Raw genomic sequence first — 19,993 nt, 5'->3', positions numbered from 1 at the left:
AAAATGACTGAATCACATCCAGAAGAGGAAATGAGTACTTTTAATTAACTTATATAATAAGCTCTCAATTTGAATACGAAATTTTAAATGCATTTCAGTAACACATAGGCACATCTTTTATCTCCTTACACGATCTTTGCATGAGCTCTGGTGCTGGTGACGACAGCCAGGAAGAGTTCTTGGGCAATGGGGGGCATGTCATCAACAAACACAGCTTCCCCTGTGGCATGTTTAATGGCTGACTGGTGCATGACTGGGTGGCCAACCGGGTCTTGTGGAGGTTGTTTGGGATCCACACACTGTTAATGAACAAGGCAAGTCATTTTACTGCCAGACATTCTCATGCACTGCAAACTGGGTCTAATGCATCTGGCTTACTCACAAGTCAAGAAAAACTATAGGCCATTGGGTATCCACATCCGTGAGTCAAAGTTCATAAATATCCACTGAGTGTTATAGTAAGGGACATCTCCTGGTTACAGTCCCCTCTCCCCAACAAAAAAGAAGACATCGTTCCTGTCCTCAAGGAGTCTACAGCCTTGTTGAGGAATCAGAACGCACACAAACACACATTAAAATAACGTGGTCAACTTTGTCTCACAAGAAAAAATAGCTTACACAACAAATATAGTACAAGGAAAAATACACAAGGTCCTGGGAGATTCAGAGCGGTTGTAGTAAAGTAGGCAAGGCTTTCTAAAAGCAGTAAATGTTGGGGTGGGCCCCGTGGCTGAGTGACTAAGTTCTGGAGCTCCGATTCGGCAGCCCAGGGTTTCGCTGGTTCGGATCCTGGGTGTGGACCCAGCACTGCTCATTGAGCCATGCTGAGGCGGCGTCCCACACAGCACAACCAGGAGGACCTAGAACTAGAATATACAACTATGTACTGGGGGCCTGTACACAAAAGCAATAAATGTTGAGTCAGGTTGTAAAGGCAGGCAGACCTTGGCCAAGAAAAGGAGGAAATTTTAAGCAACCAAACTGAAAATAGTGGAGGAGATTCAAAATTCTTTGTGTAGCCTTGAGTAAAAACATGAAAGCTGAATCAAGCACGTCATGTGTGGGTGACAATGGGTAACATCAGCTGGCTTTAGTAGGTTTATCTTTACAAGTAATACAAGATACAGTTATTGAAAAGAGGGGGATACATGAATAATGCACACATCTGAGTGCACAGACAGATTAAAAACAAAACCCTACCGACTAACCTGGAACATCTGAATGCCTTGGGGGGTTTCTATGGGGAAATCTTCTAGAGCGCTCGTGAAGTTTTCGGGGATATCAGGAAACTTCTGGGGATCCTGAAAAGAAGATTATTTCACGTTTTACAATCTGAATGTCTGGCTTGGAAAAAGACATGTAGAAACAGTCATCCAATTTGTTCTCCCAGTTATTAGACCCCAGTTCTGCCGGGGGAGAGCCCTGAGCTTCAAGTGCCCTGGGCGGGCAGCAGGTGTTTGAAGAGCAGCTACATCTGCTTATGCACACGGAGAAGTCAGTGTCATTTCCAGGAGGTGAAGACATCCCTTCACGACAAGGCCTCCTTCTGAATGCATGGAAATATGTACACGTCTAAATGGATGCTGTGCTTTCAAATCCAGGCCAATCTTCCGGGCAAACATCCAAGAAGCAACTGAGCTAGTGGGCAAAGACGACTTGTCAGTCATCTACAAGGATGTTCAAGTACAGATTACCTGTGATCGTGAAGAAACTAGAATTAACCTAAATATCTAACAACGGGGAAATAACTAAACGAACTATGGTACATCCATAAGGTACAACATTCTGCAGTCATTAAAAATGACTTTGAAGAAGTGCATTTATTGACGTTGACAAATGCTCATGAAATATAGTTAGGTGAAAAAATTAGTTACAAAAATGTGTGTACAGTATGATCCCATTTGTAATTAAAAAAAATAAAAATACAAAAGTATGTATTCCAAATGTTAATAGTAGGATTATTGGATTATAGCTGATTTTTAGAACTTTTTCTTCTTTATATCTTGAATTCTTTTATAATTGTAGAATATATAACATAATAGGATATGTAATATGTAAGAGAATATATGATAATGTATAGAAGATGAAAAATAAAAAATATATTTAATATACTATATACAATAATATATTAGGTACATACTGATCATTTATACACTGAATACATTATGTAATATGTAATAGAGTAGATAATAAAGTAGAATATGATACTACGAATAATAAATGATATTAATAAAAATAATAAAAAAAAGACTGGCTGAACTAACACAGTAAAGCTCTCAGCCATAAAAGAAATGTGGATGTGGTCATTTGTCTGTCATTTCTGGTTCAACTCATGGCTTTTCAAGGGGACACTCACAGTCATGGAGTAACTCACAGTCATATTTTGAGAAACACTGCTGTGGAAGTAATTTTAAACTAGGTTAGGAAGAAAAAAACAGTTAGGAAAAAACTAGAAACAATCTAAACATCCAAAAATACGGGACAGATCACATAATGGTACATATCTCCATAAACATGACATGTGACCATTATGTCACAGTGTCACTGAAGAATATTTAACGACATGGAAAGATGTTTCTGTTACTAAGAGAAATAAGCAAGCTTTATAAACAGTTCTATAGATGTAAATGTGTGACACCTATATATACACACCCATAAAGAAGGGTTTAGAGAGATACACAAATCATTAATAGTGGCTAATTATGGGTGATGGGATTATAAATGATTTTCTCCTCCTTTTTGCCTTACTCACATTTTCTAAATATTAAAGTAGGTGTTATTTTAACAAGAAAATTTTCTTTAAAACAGGAAAAGATGTTATATATAAGTCACTTACTGAAGGTTCTTTGCTACTGGAAGTCAACTTGATATTGCTCATTAGTATTTGTTACAAAAATTGTAGGGCAAACGATTAACAAGCTTGTCCCCTTCTCAGCCCAGGAGTGAAGGAGAAGGGAGCGGGAAGGACAGGGAGGGAGAGGGGCCAGGAGGAAGCGGTGGGGGCTGGGAGCCCCACCCTGAGGACCCCGCTATCACAGCCAAGCAGGAAAGTCCTTCATGTGCAAGCCCCCAAGAATGTCAAGGCACCCGGAGACCCAGAGAAAACACTTACCATTTTGTTCAGTCCTCGCCTCACTTTGAGGTAGAACTTGAAGAGTAAGCTGACGATGAGCGTCCGCCTGTACTCCACCAGGCCGCCCTCAGCCGCGGGCGGGACGTAAACCGCATCCAGGACCCACCGGCAGGCGTCACTCAGCGCCGTGTCATCCCATCGCCTAGTAGGACAGAGTGGCAGCACTTCACAGGAGAGGCGAAGACAGACGCTACACTGACGCAGCAAGCGAAGATGGAGAGCAATCTCTGTCCATCTTGGAAGCCTAAACAAAATGCCCTCAGCTATTTCACTAGCTGTCTTCAGAATCTGATGCAAAGGCTCCCAAATTCTCCTTACCAAGTGCCCCTTTATCACTATTTTAACTATTTCGCCCCAGGAATGTTGATTTACCTCACATAGCTTGGGTAGGAAAAGGACTAAAATCAAAGCTTCCACGATCCGGGCCGTGGCGTCGTCGTTCAGCGCGGGGTCTCAGCAACCAGCCCGCACGAACACCGCGGGGGACGGCCAGGGGAGCGCTGCATTGTTGACGATGCTTGTAAAATTTTTCACAAGTGAAAGTTTCTACGTAAATGCTTTGGAAGCATCGAGTTATTTTAATACCGGTGAAAAAACTGCCTTAAGTCCTAACTGTTGAGAGTGAATATGATGAGTGGATAAACACTGTTATAAAAGCGCCAGTTGGAAGAATTTTGAAAACTTCTTTCCAAAGGCTAAAAATAATGAGAGTGACAGGAGGAAGGCCCTTTAGCCTGGAATGTTTCATCTTCTTTACAGGCTTTAAGGACGTTTTCAGATGTCTTAGGACACAGTGTTAGAAACATTTACTTATTTGGCAGGTTAATTAAAAGTGAAATTTTGAAGAGAATATCTACTTAGATTAATTTGTGCATAAATCTTATTACAGAAACTGCAAGAAAAGAATCATTGTATCTTGAAAGACGTTGGCTTTTGGGTGATCTTTATTTTCTTTATACTTTTCTGCAGTGCTTAAATTTTCTGCATGATTATATATACACATATTCTAGTAAAAAACTCTCCGAGTGCTCCTTTCATGAAAGTGCGTTAAGCTGGAAAGGCCTGCGCTTCCTGTCGCAGATGTGCTGTGACGTACCTCCCAATGAGCCGCTGGCAGGCCTGCCCGGCAGAGACAACGGTGGGGCCAACACTTCCGTAGAACATTTGAAGCGCCTTAATCCTGTCTGTGCTGTCCTCAAACCTGACGCTCATCCCAGCGTTGACAATGGCAAAGGCGTTCTCATGACGTTGGGCCAGCCGCAGTCCCCACACAAAGTGCCACTTGGAAGAGAAAAACACTCAGAACATTTAGTGCTTCTCTCCACTGACCCAAGTACAGCAACAACTCTGATGATTGCTTATAATGAAAAGGATCCTGTGAGTGACATCGAGTTCTCACACAGGTACTGTTAGTGCCGGTAGTGCTGAGCGTGTGTGAGGACTGGCCTATGTGCTTTATATGTATTCTTATTTAATGCCCACAACAACTCCACTCATTTCCAGTTTACTGATGAGGGCACTGAGAGGTTAAGTAACTTGCACAGGGTCCCACAGTAAGTGGCAGAGCTGGGGTTCGAATCCAAGCAGGCTGGCTCCAGAGTTGGTGCTTATCTACCTTCATCACTCAGTCACCACACGTGGCCTCCGGCAGCTGACTCGGGTCTTAGCAGTTTCTACAATAAGAAGCTTGGATTTGGTCCGATGGTGCCCCAGGGGCTGCTGAGAGGGGCGGGGGAAGGTGGGACGTCTCTCGCCACGCCTCCACTTTTGCCTGTTCCAGTCTGGTGTTCTATTTGGTTTGGTGTTCAAATTTTATTTGAACAAAAATTTCTACTGTTGAAAGTAGACAAAGCTTGAAAACCAGTGGACCAAAGGGCCTCCAGAGTTCTTTCAGGTTTAAATCCGTGATTCTGGGGTAAATCTCATCACTAGTATAAAACAGTAGAGCCAAAAAGTCAGGGAGCCTCTCTGTGTGGCCACCATCGTGGTAGGGGTGGGGGTGGGGAGAAATCAAACCCTCCCACCGGGGACTTTTGAGGATAAAGCATTTTGGCAGAGAACACAGTGGCGGCACAGAAGTGTCTGAGACACGCTGATCATATTCACTCTACTGTGCTGACTGCTGGGGACTTCCCTCTCCCTTCCTGCTGCCACCACCCTCTTTCCTTTTTCCTGCCTGAATTATTGCATCAGCCTCCTAACTGGTCGTTCAACTTTCAGTCTATCCTCCAACCAATTTCACCTCTATCTTTCTAGTGGATTGATGTTCCTAAAATACCACTTCCATTAAGATTGCCCCTGCTTTCAAGCCTTCAAAGATGGCTGTCTGCTAGAACATGTACGAACTCCTTGAAGGAGCAACAGAGATGCTTGGTGCCGGAGCCCAGCGTCATCTCAGCGGGCGGCTCCAGCCCCCCTGCCCTACTGCCTGGCCTCCAACCCCGGCACCACGGCCCTCTCTCGCCGGGAGTGCTCTCCTCCTCCTCTCCACGGATCTCTGCTCAGGCCCAGCTGAACTCTGAACACTGGGGAGGGCTCTCCCCATCACGGGGACTGCTCTTCACCCACTCATTTCCTGTCTGAGCTGATTAGTTATTTCCTCTTTCAAGCCCTTTCTCTTAGATTTAGAGATCTTCAAGGACAGGACCCTGTGTCTTATAAATTCCTGCAGTGTCTTCAGGGTTTAGCTTGGCGTGTAGAGTGGGAAGTAGACAATAAGTAAATAACTTTATCTAAAGCATTTGGTTAATAAATGTTGGCTGACTTTCAATGACTTGCTGTCGATGACGCTGACTATGGTTTTACTCAATCTTGACTAAGATGCAAATTTATCTGAAACCAAAACTTTAGCTCCTCACCCAAAAGGCTTTCCTTTTGCAGAGAGATAGGGCTCACAGAAATGCTCTTCTTTTAAAAACAAAATAAAACAAAAGGATGTAATAAGAATGAATATGTAACACTGGATTCAGCCTGGACTATATCCATCTTTATACTGACACATATTTTTAAATTTAATTTAATTTTTTATGGAGGAAGGGATCCATGAAGGCAAAAGTGGCCAGGGTCCCCAAAAGTCACCATGTGGCCCTGATATGAAAACAAATCCAATGGTCATCTGGGAATTTGCCCCTTCCTGGGAGCAGCCACAAAGTCCCCCCGCAAGCTGGCTGGAAATGGAAGGACACCACCCCGGAAGCACCCTGCGGCTCACTGCGCGGGGCGAGCTGGGCTCCTTCAGGGCGGGCAGCGGGTCAGGGGGCCCTTACCTGAGTCGAGTAGGGAATATGGACCGATAACACAATCTCTTCCGATTTAAGGTTGGCTTCAGGTGATCTCTCAAGGAAACGGCCATCTAAAGGAATCTGCCGCTCTCCTTCTGATAGAGAAAATGACCTTGGTTAGGACGAACCTATCAAATTGGAGAATGTGCAGCAAGGGAGAGAGGTCATATGTCTGACGGAAAGAGAGCGCAGGCTGGGAGCCAGAAGACGAGAGCTCTAGTTCCAGCTCCCAGGCTGGGTCACCTTAGGCAAGCCACAGATCACTGGGGCTTCTGGCTCCTCACCTGCAGAACACAGGATTGGACTGCAGAAGCTGAAAAGTCTTTTCTGGTTCTTAGTGCCCACTAGACACCACTCACGATTGCTGGCCGTGAAGAAATTTAAAGCTATTTGGAAACAACTCAGTACAAAGTAGGTTCGCAAAGAGGAAATGGGTACCAGGGCTACAATGTGTTTCACAAATGGGAAAACTGAGATCCAGAGGGGTTAAGTGACCCATCCAGAGTGCGAGAGGTGGCCCTAGTGGCAGAGGTGGGATGTCTGATATATAGGACTTTTTTCCAAACATTTACCATACTCTCTTATTTGATCCACCATACATATATGTATGCGTGTGTGTGTGTGTGTGTGTGTATATATATATATATATATATATATTTTTTTTTTTTTTTTTGGTGAGGAAGATTGGCCCTGAGATAACATCTGTTGCCAATCTTCTTCTTTTTGCTTGAAGAAGATTGTCCCTGAGCTATCATCCATGCCAATCTTCCTCCACTTTGTATATGGCATGCTGCCACAGCATGGCTTGATGAGCTGTGTGTAGGTCGCCACCCAGGATCAGAACCTACAAAGCCCAGGCCGCTGAAACGGAGCACTCAAACCCAACCACTATGCCACAAGGCCTGCCCCCACCACATTTTTTCAAATGTGATTTTAATCCAAGAGAGTGTGTCTTATATCAGTAGCCCTATGAATAATATGCATTTGTTATTTCCTTAAGTTTAAATCATTTTCTCTTGGCAAAGCTCAAGATGTCTTTGAATAAAGAGAGAAGCAATGAGTAATATGCCCCACAAACTTGATTTTGTTTAAAATGAAAAGCCCTATTAGAAAAATTTCCATCCTTATGAAACTCTGATAGGAAATATGCCAATAACTTGAAAACCACAAAGATGCATCTCATTAATGTTGTCTTTAAATGCTTCGATACCACAGTTTGGACTGTGCATAAATGCGGCCAAATAGTTAAGAAAAATTGTCAGGTACAGTAACTTATCTGATCTACAAGGACACAGAGCATCTGAAGAACAGGTAATTGACCCAGGTTCATCCCTACGTTGAGGTCATGTAGCCCACATATATTCGGGGGTCTAAGTTAGAGTACCTGGGCTCCTAGTTCAAGTCAGACACACTTGGGTTTGTGGGAAGAGCTACACAACGCACAGCGACAATTATAAAACAGATACCCAGAGCTTCCTCTCTTACCTTTAGATATCACATTGATGGTAGCATTTCCTGCGGCTAAAATGGGATTTAGGTCAGAATAATTAGGTCTGCTCACCACATGTCCTCCTAAAGTCTGAATTAAAAAGATAATATTTTTTAAGCTACACTTAGCTATTTGACAAATAAGGAATTGTGTATATAAGGATCTTGTGTAAGTTTTTAATTCTCTTCTCTGCCTCACAGAAAGATCTCGCAGAGTTTTGGGGGCTAAATAGATCGAGACAACATATTGTGCAAAATCCCCACCCAGGACCACAGTCTAAACTTGTTGCTTGAGAAAATCCTCCTTTTCCATGTGCGGTGAGAAGGAAAATTTCTTCAAGAACTGATCCTACTGTGAGTCTCTGATGACACGGGGGAAGGTAGAGACCTGAGCCTGAGAAAGTCTAACGAGGCAGGACGTGTAGCATCACACTCAAGACGTCTGCTGTGCTGCTGCTGTGCAGCGGAATGCCTCTCTGGTGCCCTGACCCAACTGCAAAGCCGCTTCAGACACAGCCCTGAATGAGGAGCTTTGAGGGGACTTAGGGGGCAAGGTGATGTCGAGAGGAACCGTGTGGTCCAGGAAAAGGGGCAGAAGAGGCAGGAGCTGAAAACATATGGTGGATTTTGAGAATCAGTAGAAATAGGGTCAGGGAAAATCAGGAGAAACATCCCCTACAAAATTCTGCCAAACCGCCCATCACCTGTGGAATGGGCAGTGGCTCAAACCAGTTACTCTTAGATCTTGAGTAATAATAATAAATAGCTAACTGGGGACATCCAAGAAGACACATGCGGGACACACATGTTTAGAAACCGACCTCAGGGCAAAGGTCCGAGAGGAGAACCAGCCATGAAAGAGTCTTTCTGCAGTCTGTGGGGACCGCAGGCTCGTGTTTACTACACCTTGGGTGAAACACGTTTCTCAGACTGTCAGAGCTGGACAGGATCTTAGAGACAGTCCATTTAGTTGAACCTTAATTTTTAAAATGAAGAAACAGTGGCTTAAAGGGGTCAAGCGGCTTCTCCAGGATCCCACCACTCACAGGGGACAGGCTGGGAGAGTTGGGGCATCTTTGGACTCTAGTACGGTAATCTCGTGGTACAATACGCCACTTCTCACCTTGGACACACACATACCCATAACGCGACACCTCTCACTTGGGGCACACACGCACCCAGTCACACTCATGGTAGAGGCTTGTTTGACACTGACTTGGGATTCCTCTTCAGGGTAATGTTTGCCAAGTGACAGAACGGTAGGACTGTGCTTGACTGTGGCTAACTGCGCAGAACCAGGGGACGTACCGCCATGTTCCTAATCTGGGCCCCGGCCAGCGTCCTGAGGTGCCTCAGGAGAGCGCGGTGCGTCCTCGTCTTCTCCTTCGGTTGCTCCGAAACAATGAAGCGTAAGGCGTCGCTCAACTGGGCCAGGCTGTATCCTGCACCTATTGTCACCCCTGAGAAGAAGGCAGTGGAACATGAACTTAAAGTAAACTGTAACCAGAGGCATCGGCTGCACGCAAACAATCTTTCAGATATGTCTTCTCTTTTCATGTTAACTGAGAATAACAAAGACCAAAGATAAAGATATTTCTGGCCATTTGCTTTATTCCCAAATATTAAGTACTCAACTCCTTTTCTCAGTCATGTATACCGTCATATTTTAGGACATATCAACCACAGATGTCTGAAATTCATGGCTTGGTTTACTCCCAATTTAGAGTTTTCCTGAATATATTGATCAACTATGAAAATTTCAGCCCAGGTTCTGTAGGACTTGTAAAAGCTCACTAAGCTTAACTGGGAATTGACTTTCGAATCTGCATGGCCTGCTTGCCCTCGTCCACAGACATCTCTTCCCATTGCTCCCTTATCAGCCCAAGTGGACAGACGCTGCCTGGCCCTGGGACCCGTTCTACCTGCCGCTGTGCGGGCAGGGCACGCTGTGAGCAGCACTGCCATCCGGTTCACGCCTTCCCGATGGGGGCGGGACCACACTCAAGGGGGTGAAAAAAATCTCACTCTGTTTATACATAAAGCTCTGATCCGCACACTGTACAAAAACACATATGTGTTCTATCTGTGGTGCTTACATTTCCTGCAGGGATGGTTAGAGAGGAAACGTCTCTGGCTCCTTAGAGAGGCAATAATGAAAAGGCTGAGTGGCATCCACACAGTTCTACAGGCTCCGCCTCCCTAGTCTGTGCTCCCACCTCGCCCTAACCAAGGACATCCACACCTCGCTTCCAGGCCTCTCCTGGACCAGCCTGGCCTCCCCTCCCTCCTTCTCCGCCTGTGAGGCCGTTGACACGGACTTTCCAACAGGTGAAAAATGAACGGGCAGACTGACGGAAGATTGGCAGGTCAGAGGGGAAGCAGATAATTTTCCATTTGATTTCCGTTTATTCATCAGGGAGAACCCTATTTTATGTCGCAGTTTTGGCTCCCATAACCTGTTGTCCATTCAAATGCTGGGTTTGGGTAGTGGACGGTGGGCTGTGTTCCTCAGGCAGCCTTGTTCGCCGCAGTCCGTGGAAGGAGTCCTTGAGCAGGAGTAGGAAGACCCAGGATCCAGTCCTGACTTGCCGTGTGTTAGCTGTGTGACGTTTAGGAAGTTGCGTAAGCCCTTTGATTCTGCGTCTTCTCTAGGAGAATGGAGACACCAAGGCTTCCTGCTATGTCTCCCTCCCAGGTCGTCACGAGGATCAAAAGAAACGAGATGCGGAAGCACTTCTTGCTGAATTGTGAACAGAGCGTAAAAATAAATAAAGTTGCTATTCACATTTAACTTTTCAAATCTTGTGGCCAAGGTTTTTTTTTTTTTTTTTTTTTTTTTGGTGAATGTCCGTGCACACAGGACGAGCCATGAGAAAATTCGTGAAGTATGGAGTAATGTCTGGCAAGAACCTCTCCTACCGGCCAGCCTGTGTCTTAAGTCGTCTTATTCCGTCTGTCCCTCCGTGGCTGGCGGGGCTGCATGACATCTTCCCGCCACTGTGCCTCCTAGGACATTGTAACATTCAGTGAGGCGGCTGAGTGGGTCAGTTTGAAAAAGTTCCTCAAAGATACACAGTAGGGACACAATAACTATTTTTGAATGAATAAATGAATAAATGAGGTCACACGCTCAAATTAGCCCAGTGCATGTAATTCATTATTAACAGCTAACCAACAGCCAATAGTTACATCTTATTTGAAAAAGAAGGTGCTTACCCTCATCTGTGGTCTCCACAAAATGCAGTTCTGGAAGCCAGAGTGGAGATATGAAAACTGGATGGAATTCATCTCTGAATTTCATGCTGGGCCCTTAAGTAGGAAAATATTGAAAGCAATTAGAAAAGGAAGACAATGGGTGCTAACAGATCTCACTTACTGGTAATCCAGGGTAAAAATTGTGCTGCACGTGACTTATTTGCAAAAGAAAACAAAAAAGCATTCTAAAGGTCCCCAGGTCTCAAGAAGTAAAAACAAACTGTGTGTACAAAGAGTTTAACAGAGACGCAGATGTTCGCGTTAGCTAATCCAGACCACAGAACGTGCTTAACCCACCCACCCACTGTGGTGTTCCCCATGACGAGGGGCGCTTTGGGGAACTGGGTTTTCAAATCCAGAAGGTCGTCCAGGGTCACGGGGGTGAGCCAGGTGGTCCTTTCCCCCTGGAACGCCAGCCTCCTCTTGTTTGGGTCTTCTGCCATTCTCTGCAGAGAAGCAAAGCCGACAAGCTTTGAGGTGAGGCTCGTGAACCACAAGCCACGAGCATATCCGCTGCCCTAGGGGTCCAGATGGGCTGCTCATCATTTGAGCTTTCTGAGGTGCCACAGCTTCTAGGGATCAGGAAAGGGTGGCCTTCTTTGAGCTCAGAGAGTGCAGGGGACTTACCCAACATCACACAGCTGCACTGTGAGACATGCTAAAGGCATTTTGTAAAACTGGTAAAGTAAAAATCAAATGATACTTATGATGATGAAATTACATTATACCACCTAGATTGATAGGATCTGGGCGGGCACCACTGATAAACATCACGATAGGTGTCTGTCCATCAGCTGGAAGTAGAGCAGGGCGAACTCGATCTACACGGGTGGAGGGAGTGTGAAGAGGAGGTGCCGGCACTGCGGCAGCGGCTTAGCCTGCACTCAAAGAGGCAGGCTGCTCGTTCTCCTTCTGCCCCAACAGCAACTCAGAGGAGCCCCATCTTGGGATTAGGTTTTTTGTAGGACAAAAATTGTTCAGAGGCAAAATTATCCTTGAGAAAAATTCCTTAAATTATTCATCAGGTAGAGTGTAAATGGATGTTTTTACACGTCTGTAATATACATGCATACTTCTATACATACGTATATATCTGTATCTATACATATAGTCTTTAAATACCAGGTGTGTCCAGGTTCTCGCAGTCTGAGGGGTGCGTGGGGACTGACGCCCTCTGAGAAGTCAGTGGAATCATGTCCCTCATCCTCATGCTCTCTATGGGGCATAGTCATGGAACAGAGTGACAGGCACAACACACTATTTATATTATTCTCTCTCTCTCTCTTCCCACTAAGTTGAAATCAGAGAAGTTAATTGCAAGAGTAATGTAATTTCATTATAATAAGTATCATTTGAGTTTTACTTTACCAGTTTTACAAAACGCCTTTAACGTATCTCACAGTATAGCTCTGTGACCTTGGGTAAGTCACCTGCACTCTCTGAGCTCAGTATCTTCAACTGAGGAGCTTGAACCAAAGTGTCTCAGAGCTCCTGGCAACACCACTCTTCTAAGCTGTCTGCTCCACAGTATTTATAGTGGACGTGAACAAGTCCCTAAAAATGGGTTATTTTCCCATGATCATATTGGACACACTTCCAACTTTTAATGTCTAAAACTCAGTAATTCCATTGCGTAATACAAAAAGGCTGAAACCACATCATCATAAGAGACAACAAAAGGGAAGTATCTTACTATCAGTTCAGGAGGAAATATAGGTTCCTGGGACGGATCCAAGGGCTGGAATTCGTCTTCATCATACAGTTTGGTACACATCTCAAGAAAACAAAACAAAACACAATGGAACTTCAGAGTTACCGGGAGACAGACGGGAGTCTCTAAGTGCGGGACTTCAGAGCCACGTCTGTCCCTCGGACACCGGGACACAAAATGGCGGTGCCAGAGCCACAGGGCGCCCCGAGGGGAGTTCTTCAGCCCTCAAAGGGCCGGGATGGTCTCCCCTGCAGATTCACCGTACTCTGGGCTTCCTCCTTTGGTGTCAGAAATTGGCTTTTAAACTCCTGTGCTGGGTCTCAGGTACTATTTGCCGATATTTCCTTGCCCTGAGCATGAAGATGCACCACTGCTTCCATCCCCCTACAGCTTGTGTGCCTGTGTGTGTGCGCTTGTGTGTGTGTGCATGTACTTGTGCTTGTGTGTGTGCATGTGGGGTAACCCGAGATTAAGGCACAGAAAGTTGTAAAGTTTCAGGAGAAAAACAGCCTTCTGTGGTGACCGGCCTCGTGACAGTTACGGGCTCCCTAATGTGAGGAGCAATTTTTAAGCTGTTTATGCCCTGAATTCACTTACTTTGCACTTTACTTACTGAAAAGAATAGAAAACTTGGATAAATTTGGATTTATGGGAGTATTTCTCAGTTAATCCCAACTGAAGTGGAACACCAGACACTTACTTTTTCCTGTCTAGTCACGAAAGGCCTCTCGTCTTGCTCCATGTAACATCTTCCTGATCCTTTCACTTGGCAAACAGTTGATTCCTTAGGAAGTAAGGAAGTTTAAAACAAATTCACCGGTCGATTCTTTAGACACCACGCTGAGTTCCAGAGTGCCAGGCCCCACGGGAGCCGAGGGAGAAGTAAGAGAGCGCATCCTTGCCCTCCAGGACTCTGGGATGGATGGGGTGGAGATCAAGCTGTTCCAGCACTCAGCAATTAGGGGAAATTACAGGAGCGTGCAACCGTGCTCACGATAAGGTCACGTTGATGGTGTCACTCAAGTCTCAAGGGAAGACAAAGGGGGCTAGAGGAGGGTGGGGCCAGCCAGCTAAGGCTCGCAACTAGAAGTGAAGTCAATGGAGTAGGGTTATAAGGTGGAAAAAACCAAAGAAGATGGCTCTTCATTATCCTAAAGGTGAGACGGTGTGCATCTGTAACGAAGGCCTGGAAGACAAAGTGCCTTTAAGACTTTCTATGCACAAATATAAATACACTGAAAACCCAAGTTTAGTTGGATGATACTGGAGCTATTCTGAATTATTTGGATGATTCAAGTCCCAAACCATTTTACCTTCATTTTCAGGAGATTTCATACAGACCCAAAGCAGTGTTTTGGGTAGAACTGAATTCACCGGTCACTTACGGCAATTCTCAGACTACTTCTTTCACCCTTGTTTGCCCTTTTCACGTGCACACGAAGCCTGCGGGGCTGTGGCGGTTTGAAGACCTGTGGTTCGACTTCACACATGGAGTCAAGGGGACTCGGGTTTTGATTTCTGCTGTGGTACATACTACCTGGGTTGACTTGTTCAATTAGGAAGATAAAACCCATCCCAAACAGGTTTGTTAGATTCAAATATGAAAAACGCACGTGCCGTATCTGACACATAGGAAGTGCTGTAGAAGTGGCCACTGATGTCTGTACTTATAAGGCAGTTTCCTACAGGGTTCCGAAGGAATTCGGATTTGTGACAACGGTACGCACAACACGGAACCAACTACAAGTGGCTGCATGTGGGGACCCAGAATGAGCGAGACAGAAAGATCCATCTTTGCATACGTTTTATCTCCAGGAAAATAATCATATCGTATTAGGTTAAATCACATGGAATCACTGTTTTTGTGGATCAAAAATGGTGGGATATTGGCCATTCATATGCTTCAACATAAAGAGTATCTTATTCAGGATTCAAAATAAACTATTCTGTAGTTTGCAAAGCTTTTTGAAATACTTCACTACTGGCCTAAAAGCAGATGTTTTTCCCTAAGACTTTGGCATTTGGAATTAACTTGAATTGATTTTGGTCAACCAAAGTTATATAAAATTAATTTTTGCCATAAAAAATGGGTGCTGGAAAAACATTCCACCTGAAACCTTGTTGAAAATATATCTTCTCTTGACATTTAGTGTGCTGAAACCTTAACATATCTCAAAACTACCCCTCCTGGCATACACAAAATCATTCTTTTCCTACCTCCTTCATCCTCTCTGATGATTCCTTGACCTCACAACTTTGAAAGCCAACTTGGCTTTCTTTCTCACTGCATCCTTTATTGTTGGGAGGTTATGATTCTGGCAATCCCTTTCCAAAGAATTACCTTTCTGGGCCCATGTCCACCACATTGGTTGAGGGCTCATCACCTCATGCATGGGATACTGCACTAGTCCATGCCTTCATCCCCAACATGTCTCTCCAGGGATCCTGCACTAGTCCACGCCTTCATCCCCAACATGTCTCTCCAGGGATACTGCACTAGTCCATGCCTTCATCCCCAACATGTCTCTCCAGGCTTCTCCTTCTCACAGGCAGGGGCCAAGAATTTCCCTTTTGAAATACTGTTCTCGTGTTACTCCTATCTTGAGAACAGACAATGACCATAGATTGGTTATCAGCTTTAAGTCTAAATGCCTTAGCCCAAAATAATATCTTTTTACTCTGTCATGCTTCAGCCACGTCAGTTTCTAGCTGAACCTTGAACATCTTTCTTTTCCCTACTTCCACGCATTTTCTTAAGTGGAATTTTCTACTGGCCTCTCCTCATCCATCCATTTCTATCACTTCCTTTAAGACCTTGCTCACAATTCCTATTCTCAAAGAAGTCTCCTCTGTGTCTTCCCTTCCTGCTTATTAACGCTCTTTAATTCATGTTCTTTCAAAACTCGTAGACCTGGTATAGAGGATATATTGAGCTTTTAATATCTTGCTTTTTAATTATGCTTTTATTATTTCTTGGGCTAGATTTCACTTTCTTGGAGTTTACATTTCTTGATGTCATGGATCATATACTTTACTTCTTAGGAAAGTGCCTAATTTAAGGCTATAAAAAAGTTAGTTGCTAAAGGTTTATTAAAAAATACTGACAGTGGCATTCAACAACTTTCAGTGGTTAGAAAGGCCAAAACAGGGTTATTTTAGAGCTGATTGAAATCAATAGATGATTTTATGCAAAGGCTTATTAATACATTAAATCAACTGAAAAAAGAATTTTATTTAACTTACCACACAGAAAGTTTTCCCACTTTCTACAATTGGTCGGTATCCAGTACAGCGGCACAAATTACCTAATTCAGAAGAGATCAACTTTTAAGGAATGATGTAGAAATACATTGCATATTTGTGCTTCATGTGTTCAGTGGAATGGCTAGCTATATTAATAATTAGATTCCTTTTGTTTCCCAAACCAGCAAAATGACTCTTGGGAACAGAGATGTTCTTCAAAAATAAATCCATGATTACATTTTCTCCCTGAAACATCACAAATATGGCCATAGTTTTTCCTAATCAACTCTTCCTGCCTTTTTCCCACTCCTGCCTTAACTCATGTCAACTGCAGCCCCCATAACATCTCACATGGGCCCTCTGTTACGCTTTTCTCATGTAGTCTCTTCTCCCTCAAACGTCCTCCTAGGGAAAGTGTGCCCATTTTTCAGGGCCTCAGCCCCGCTTCTCCACGGGGTCTGCTCTAACACCCAGCCAGAGCTGTGCCTCTCACCGTCTGGATCCTTCTGCAGGCCCATCATCAGCTGGGGTAGGGGCATTTATAGACATGCCTTATCTCCCTCACTGGATCTTAAGTTCCTGGAGAAGGCCAGGATTGTCTTAGATGTTCTTGAACCCTCCCAGTACAGGAGAGTAGGCGTTCTAAAAGTACCTGGTATCATTTTAATCAATCAACATTTCCAAAGCATAGTGGCAAAGGTGTGGAAACCACTATCTTTCTAAAAAACATATCCAACTTTTCAGCCAGTATAAATGATATTTATGAAGAAGTTTTTAATAGCATTGGAAAATTCTTATGTTACACTGTTAAAATTGTATATATAATAGTCACAAGGATTTAAAATAAGCAAACAAGAACGATGCCTAGAAAAGACTGAAAGAAAACAGAAGTGTCTAATTGTGGCTGCTTCCTGGTGGCAGAAATATGAATGAGTTTTTTCCTTATCTCTTAATTTTTTTGTGCATTTTTCATCATAGGAATGCATTATTTTTACACTAAGAAATAAATGTAAAATCATTATGTCCAAATATAGCTATAAAATTTCCAAAGCAGTGTAAACGGGCACGTTGGGCATGTTAAAACACCTAGAAGTGAAGTGAAGTGTGGACACCAGATGCCGGTAAGTCACGTGCCAACGTGGGTACCAGGTATGCTCCCTTTTTTATTAGAATGAGAATAGCTCAGGAAGAAACCGCATGTACAAGAATGGATTCAGACTCCATAACCTAGCTTTCCTTTCGCTAAGGAGAAAGAATATAGAAGTGTGTGAATTAAGAACCTCTCTTTGGAGGAAAGGAGCTGAAATGTCCGGAACATAAGTGCACGGGGTGAAACAGAAGTATTTACGAGGCAGCGGACACCTTCTCTCTGATAAACTGGAAGCAGACATTAAAGGCTAGAGGTGGCTGGTGTCACACGATTTTTTGTTTTGCTTTTGTTCTCGGCCGCGTGATCAGTGCCGAGTCTAGAAGCCCCACTAAAGGCCCACCGACAGAAAGCTAACAGCACCTGTTACAGAGATTCCTCTGATTCTAAGGGAAAAAAGATGCAAATTCAAAAATTGTATTTCCTTAGCCTTGAAGGGAAAGACAAGATAAAATGAAGTGGTGATTTATACCAGCTGACCATGTTAGAAGGCATGTGCCATACCTAATCGCATTTCTTTAAATTTTATTTTATATCATTGTTTTCTTAAAATATGAACATGAAGGTTATCAGTGTGGCTAGCATTTATAATTCTAGAAAGAGCTCAAGTAAATGGATCGTGAATCACAATACACTCTCCATCCGTCACTTCTAGAATCAGGCCATCTACTGCAGCAGTTTGGCCAAACTTGACAACCTGATCTCCTGGTGGTCATGATGTGAGCCACAGGCACAGCATCTGGGGAAATCCTCCATCTCTGTAGGACCGCCTGTGCGTATTCGAATGAACAAAAGAAAGTAATGCACACCACGAGATCTCTGCTTGTCAAAGCTCTAAATACCTTACTGGTGAGGATTACGTCATTGAACAAAGATTACTGTTCAAATCCGCACAGGTTTGGTTAAAATTATAATTGAAACCACAGGCCAAAGTTGTGGTAGCACTTAACGAGAAACTGAAAAATTTTGAGTGAAGAAGTTGTTAAGACATAAGGGAAAATATTAGAGAAGGTTTACACACCAGTTACCATAAAACTGAAGTTGAATTTTTACTTTGCTTTATTCTCCATCTTTTCATCATAAAACTGAATTTCTGTCTGTTTATTGAAAGAGGCAAACAACTTTCTTATAATATTCAGAGGTTTGCTTTCACAGCTTTCTTCTAAGAATTAGTGACCAGCTACATTGGAACTATGTATCTTTGTTACACAAAACTACATTTATTAACACGCATTTTTGGGGGTAGAAAATGTGCTTGTTCACTTAAATTTTATAGCTCTTTTGTCATAGGAGATTGAACCACTCACTAGCTTATTTGTGATAATTAATTGCTATCTATGACCTCCTTGATCTTCTGATGAACCCAAACCACAACATAAAATGTAAAGTATCTCAAAGGTTATTCTCACTGTAAAATTAATTTGAGTAAATAAAGTTGATAAATGATTCTAACAGATTGATTTAAAAACAAACAGCAAAATCTCATTCTTCCACACTACCTAAACTTCCACATTTGGAAAAGACTGTATGAAAAGTGTCGGAAACAGCCCATCTGAAGGCCTTTGCAGAGGGATAACGGGCTCTGTTAAGACAGCGGTTTGTCATGAAACCAGTGTTGCCCCAGTTCTTGCCATCGCTGCAGCCAGAATGAAGGCAGCCCCTCCTGGAGAGGACTCGGGTCCAGGGAGGTGCTGAGAGGCCGACATGTCGGCCAGGTGCCTAGAACCCCGGCACTGGTGCCACCGCTTCTCTCCCCGGGCTGGGCTGCCCCCTCCTTCTCCGGTTGCTTGGGCGCTTTCCACGCCAGGCCCTACCTGCAGCTGGCCAGGAAGGCTCACCTCCAAGAGCTTCGGTGATCTGCTCGGGGGTCGGCTCCGGGTGGGTCCTCAGCAGCGTGTAGATGGACATCACCATCCCTGGGCTGCAGAAGCCACACTGCGTGCCATGACACTTCGCAAGTCTTTCCTGGGAGGAAACGGCCCATTATGCTTTAAACCTCTTGTTTCCCAACCTGGGCCACCAGAAAGGAGTGAAGCTCATATAGTTAGTTTTCTAGAAATAGCTGGAGGGTAAAAGATGTCACTCTGGAAGAAACATATTTCTATTTCTTGAAATCACTTTTTTTTGCCTTCAAGAGACACCTAATGGCAGGTATTAATTAAGTCACTTTACTCTCCAGACTGTTTGTCTCTGACGGAGGAAGTGCTGTTTAGGAAACATGTGAAAGGCTTTGGAGTGCCACTCGTGTGAGTTTTGGTCCTCGCTATAACTCATTAATTGTGTGACCTTGCCTTCTCTTCATCTATAAAATGAGGATACTAATAGTATCTACTTTACAGGATGGTGGGAGAATAAATGAATGATCCTATGCAAATCATTTAGCAGTCTCTGACAAGCAATTTTCATCCTTTTCTCCATCCATATTATAGAACTTTTGATGGATTAAATGACAAAAATCCATAGAAATGCTTTGAAAATTGTAAAGTGTTTTTAGTAGTGTTCTATCAAATAAATAGTAATAAATAGTAGTGCTGTTCATCAATTTACTTTATGCACATTCAACTTTATGCACTTAAACACAACAACAAAACAATAAAGAAGAGACTGAGAAATGTCAATTTACTTTGTCCACTCTCTGTGAAGACCCCATGCATGAAGCTACAGATGGAACATGACTCTCTGGGCCCCTAGTGTCACATGTGTCTCTCACAGGGTGCTCAACTGGCTGGCTTGAG

At 43.7% G+C, this 19,993-nt stretch overlaps 1 protein-coding gene across 9 annotated transcripts in view; it reads right to left on the bottom strand.

The window, feature by feature from the left end:
- AOX4 (aldehyde oxidase 4) overlaps window positions 1–19,993 on the bottom strand; it is a 56,943-nt gene that overhangs the window by 26,037 nt on the left and 10,913 nt on the right. For 7 of the 9 annotated variants that reach the window (XM_070240603.1, XM_070240610.1, NM_001278934.2 and 4 more), the window contains 13 exon segments: window positions 19,097–19,223; window positions 16,112–16,173; window positions 13,569–13,652; window positions 12,851–12,931; window positions 11,459–11,603; window positions 11,119–11,211; window positions 9,211–9,362; window positions 7,900–7,993; window positions 6,400–6,509; window positions 4,230–4,414; window positions 3,113–3,275; window positions 1,209–1,301; window positions 130–299 (listed from right to left, as the gene is read on the bottom strand). In XM_070240603.1, the coding sequence (XP_070096704.1) occupies window positions 130–299; window positions 1,209–1,301; window positions 3,113–3,275; window positions 4,230–4,414; window positions 6,400–6,509; window positions 7,900–7,993; window positions 9,211–9,362; window positions 11,119–11,211; window positions 11,459–11,603; window positions 12,851–12,931; window positions 13,569–13,652; window positions 16,112–16,173; window positions 19,097–19,223 (1,559 nt within the window). 9 annotated transcript variants of the gene reach the window in all.

The sequence above is a fragment of the Equus caballus genome, chromosome 18 (assembly GCF_041296265.1).
Source record: "Equus caballus isolate H_3958 breed thoroughbred chromosome 18, TB-T2T, whole genome shotgun sequence".
Lineage (NCBI taxonomy): Eukaryota > Metazoa > Chordata > Mammalia > Perissodactyla > Equidae > Equus > Equus caballus.
Note: the sequence above shows the minus strand (reverse complement) of the source record. Positions and strands in the feature narration are given on the sequence as shown.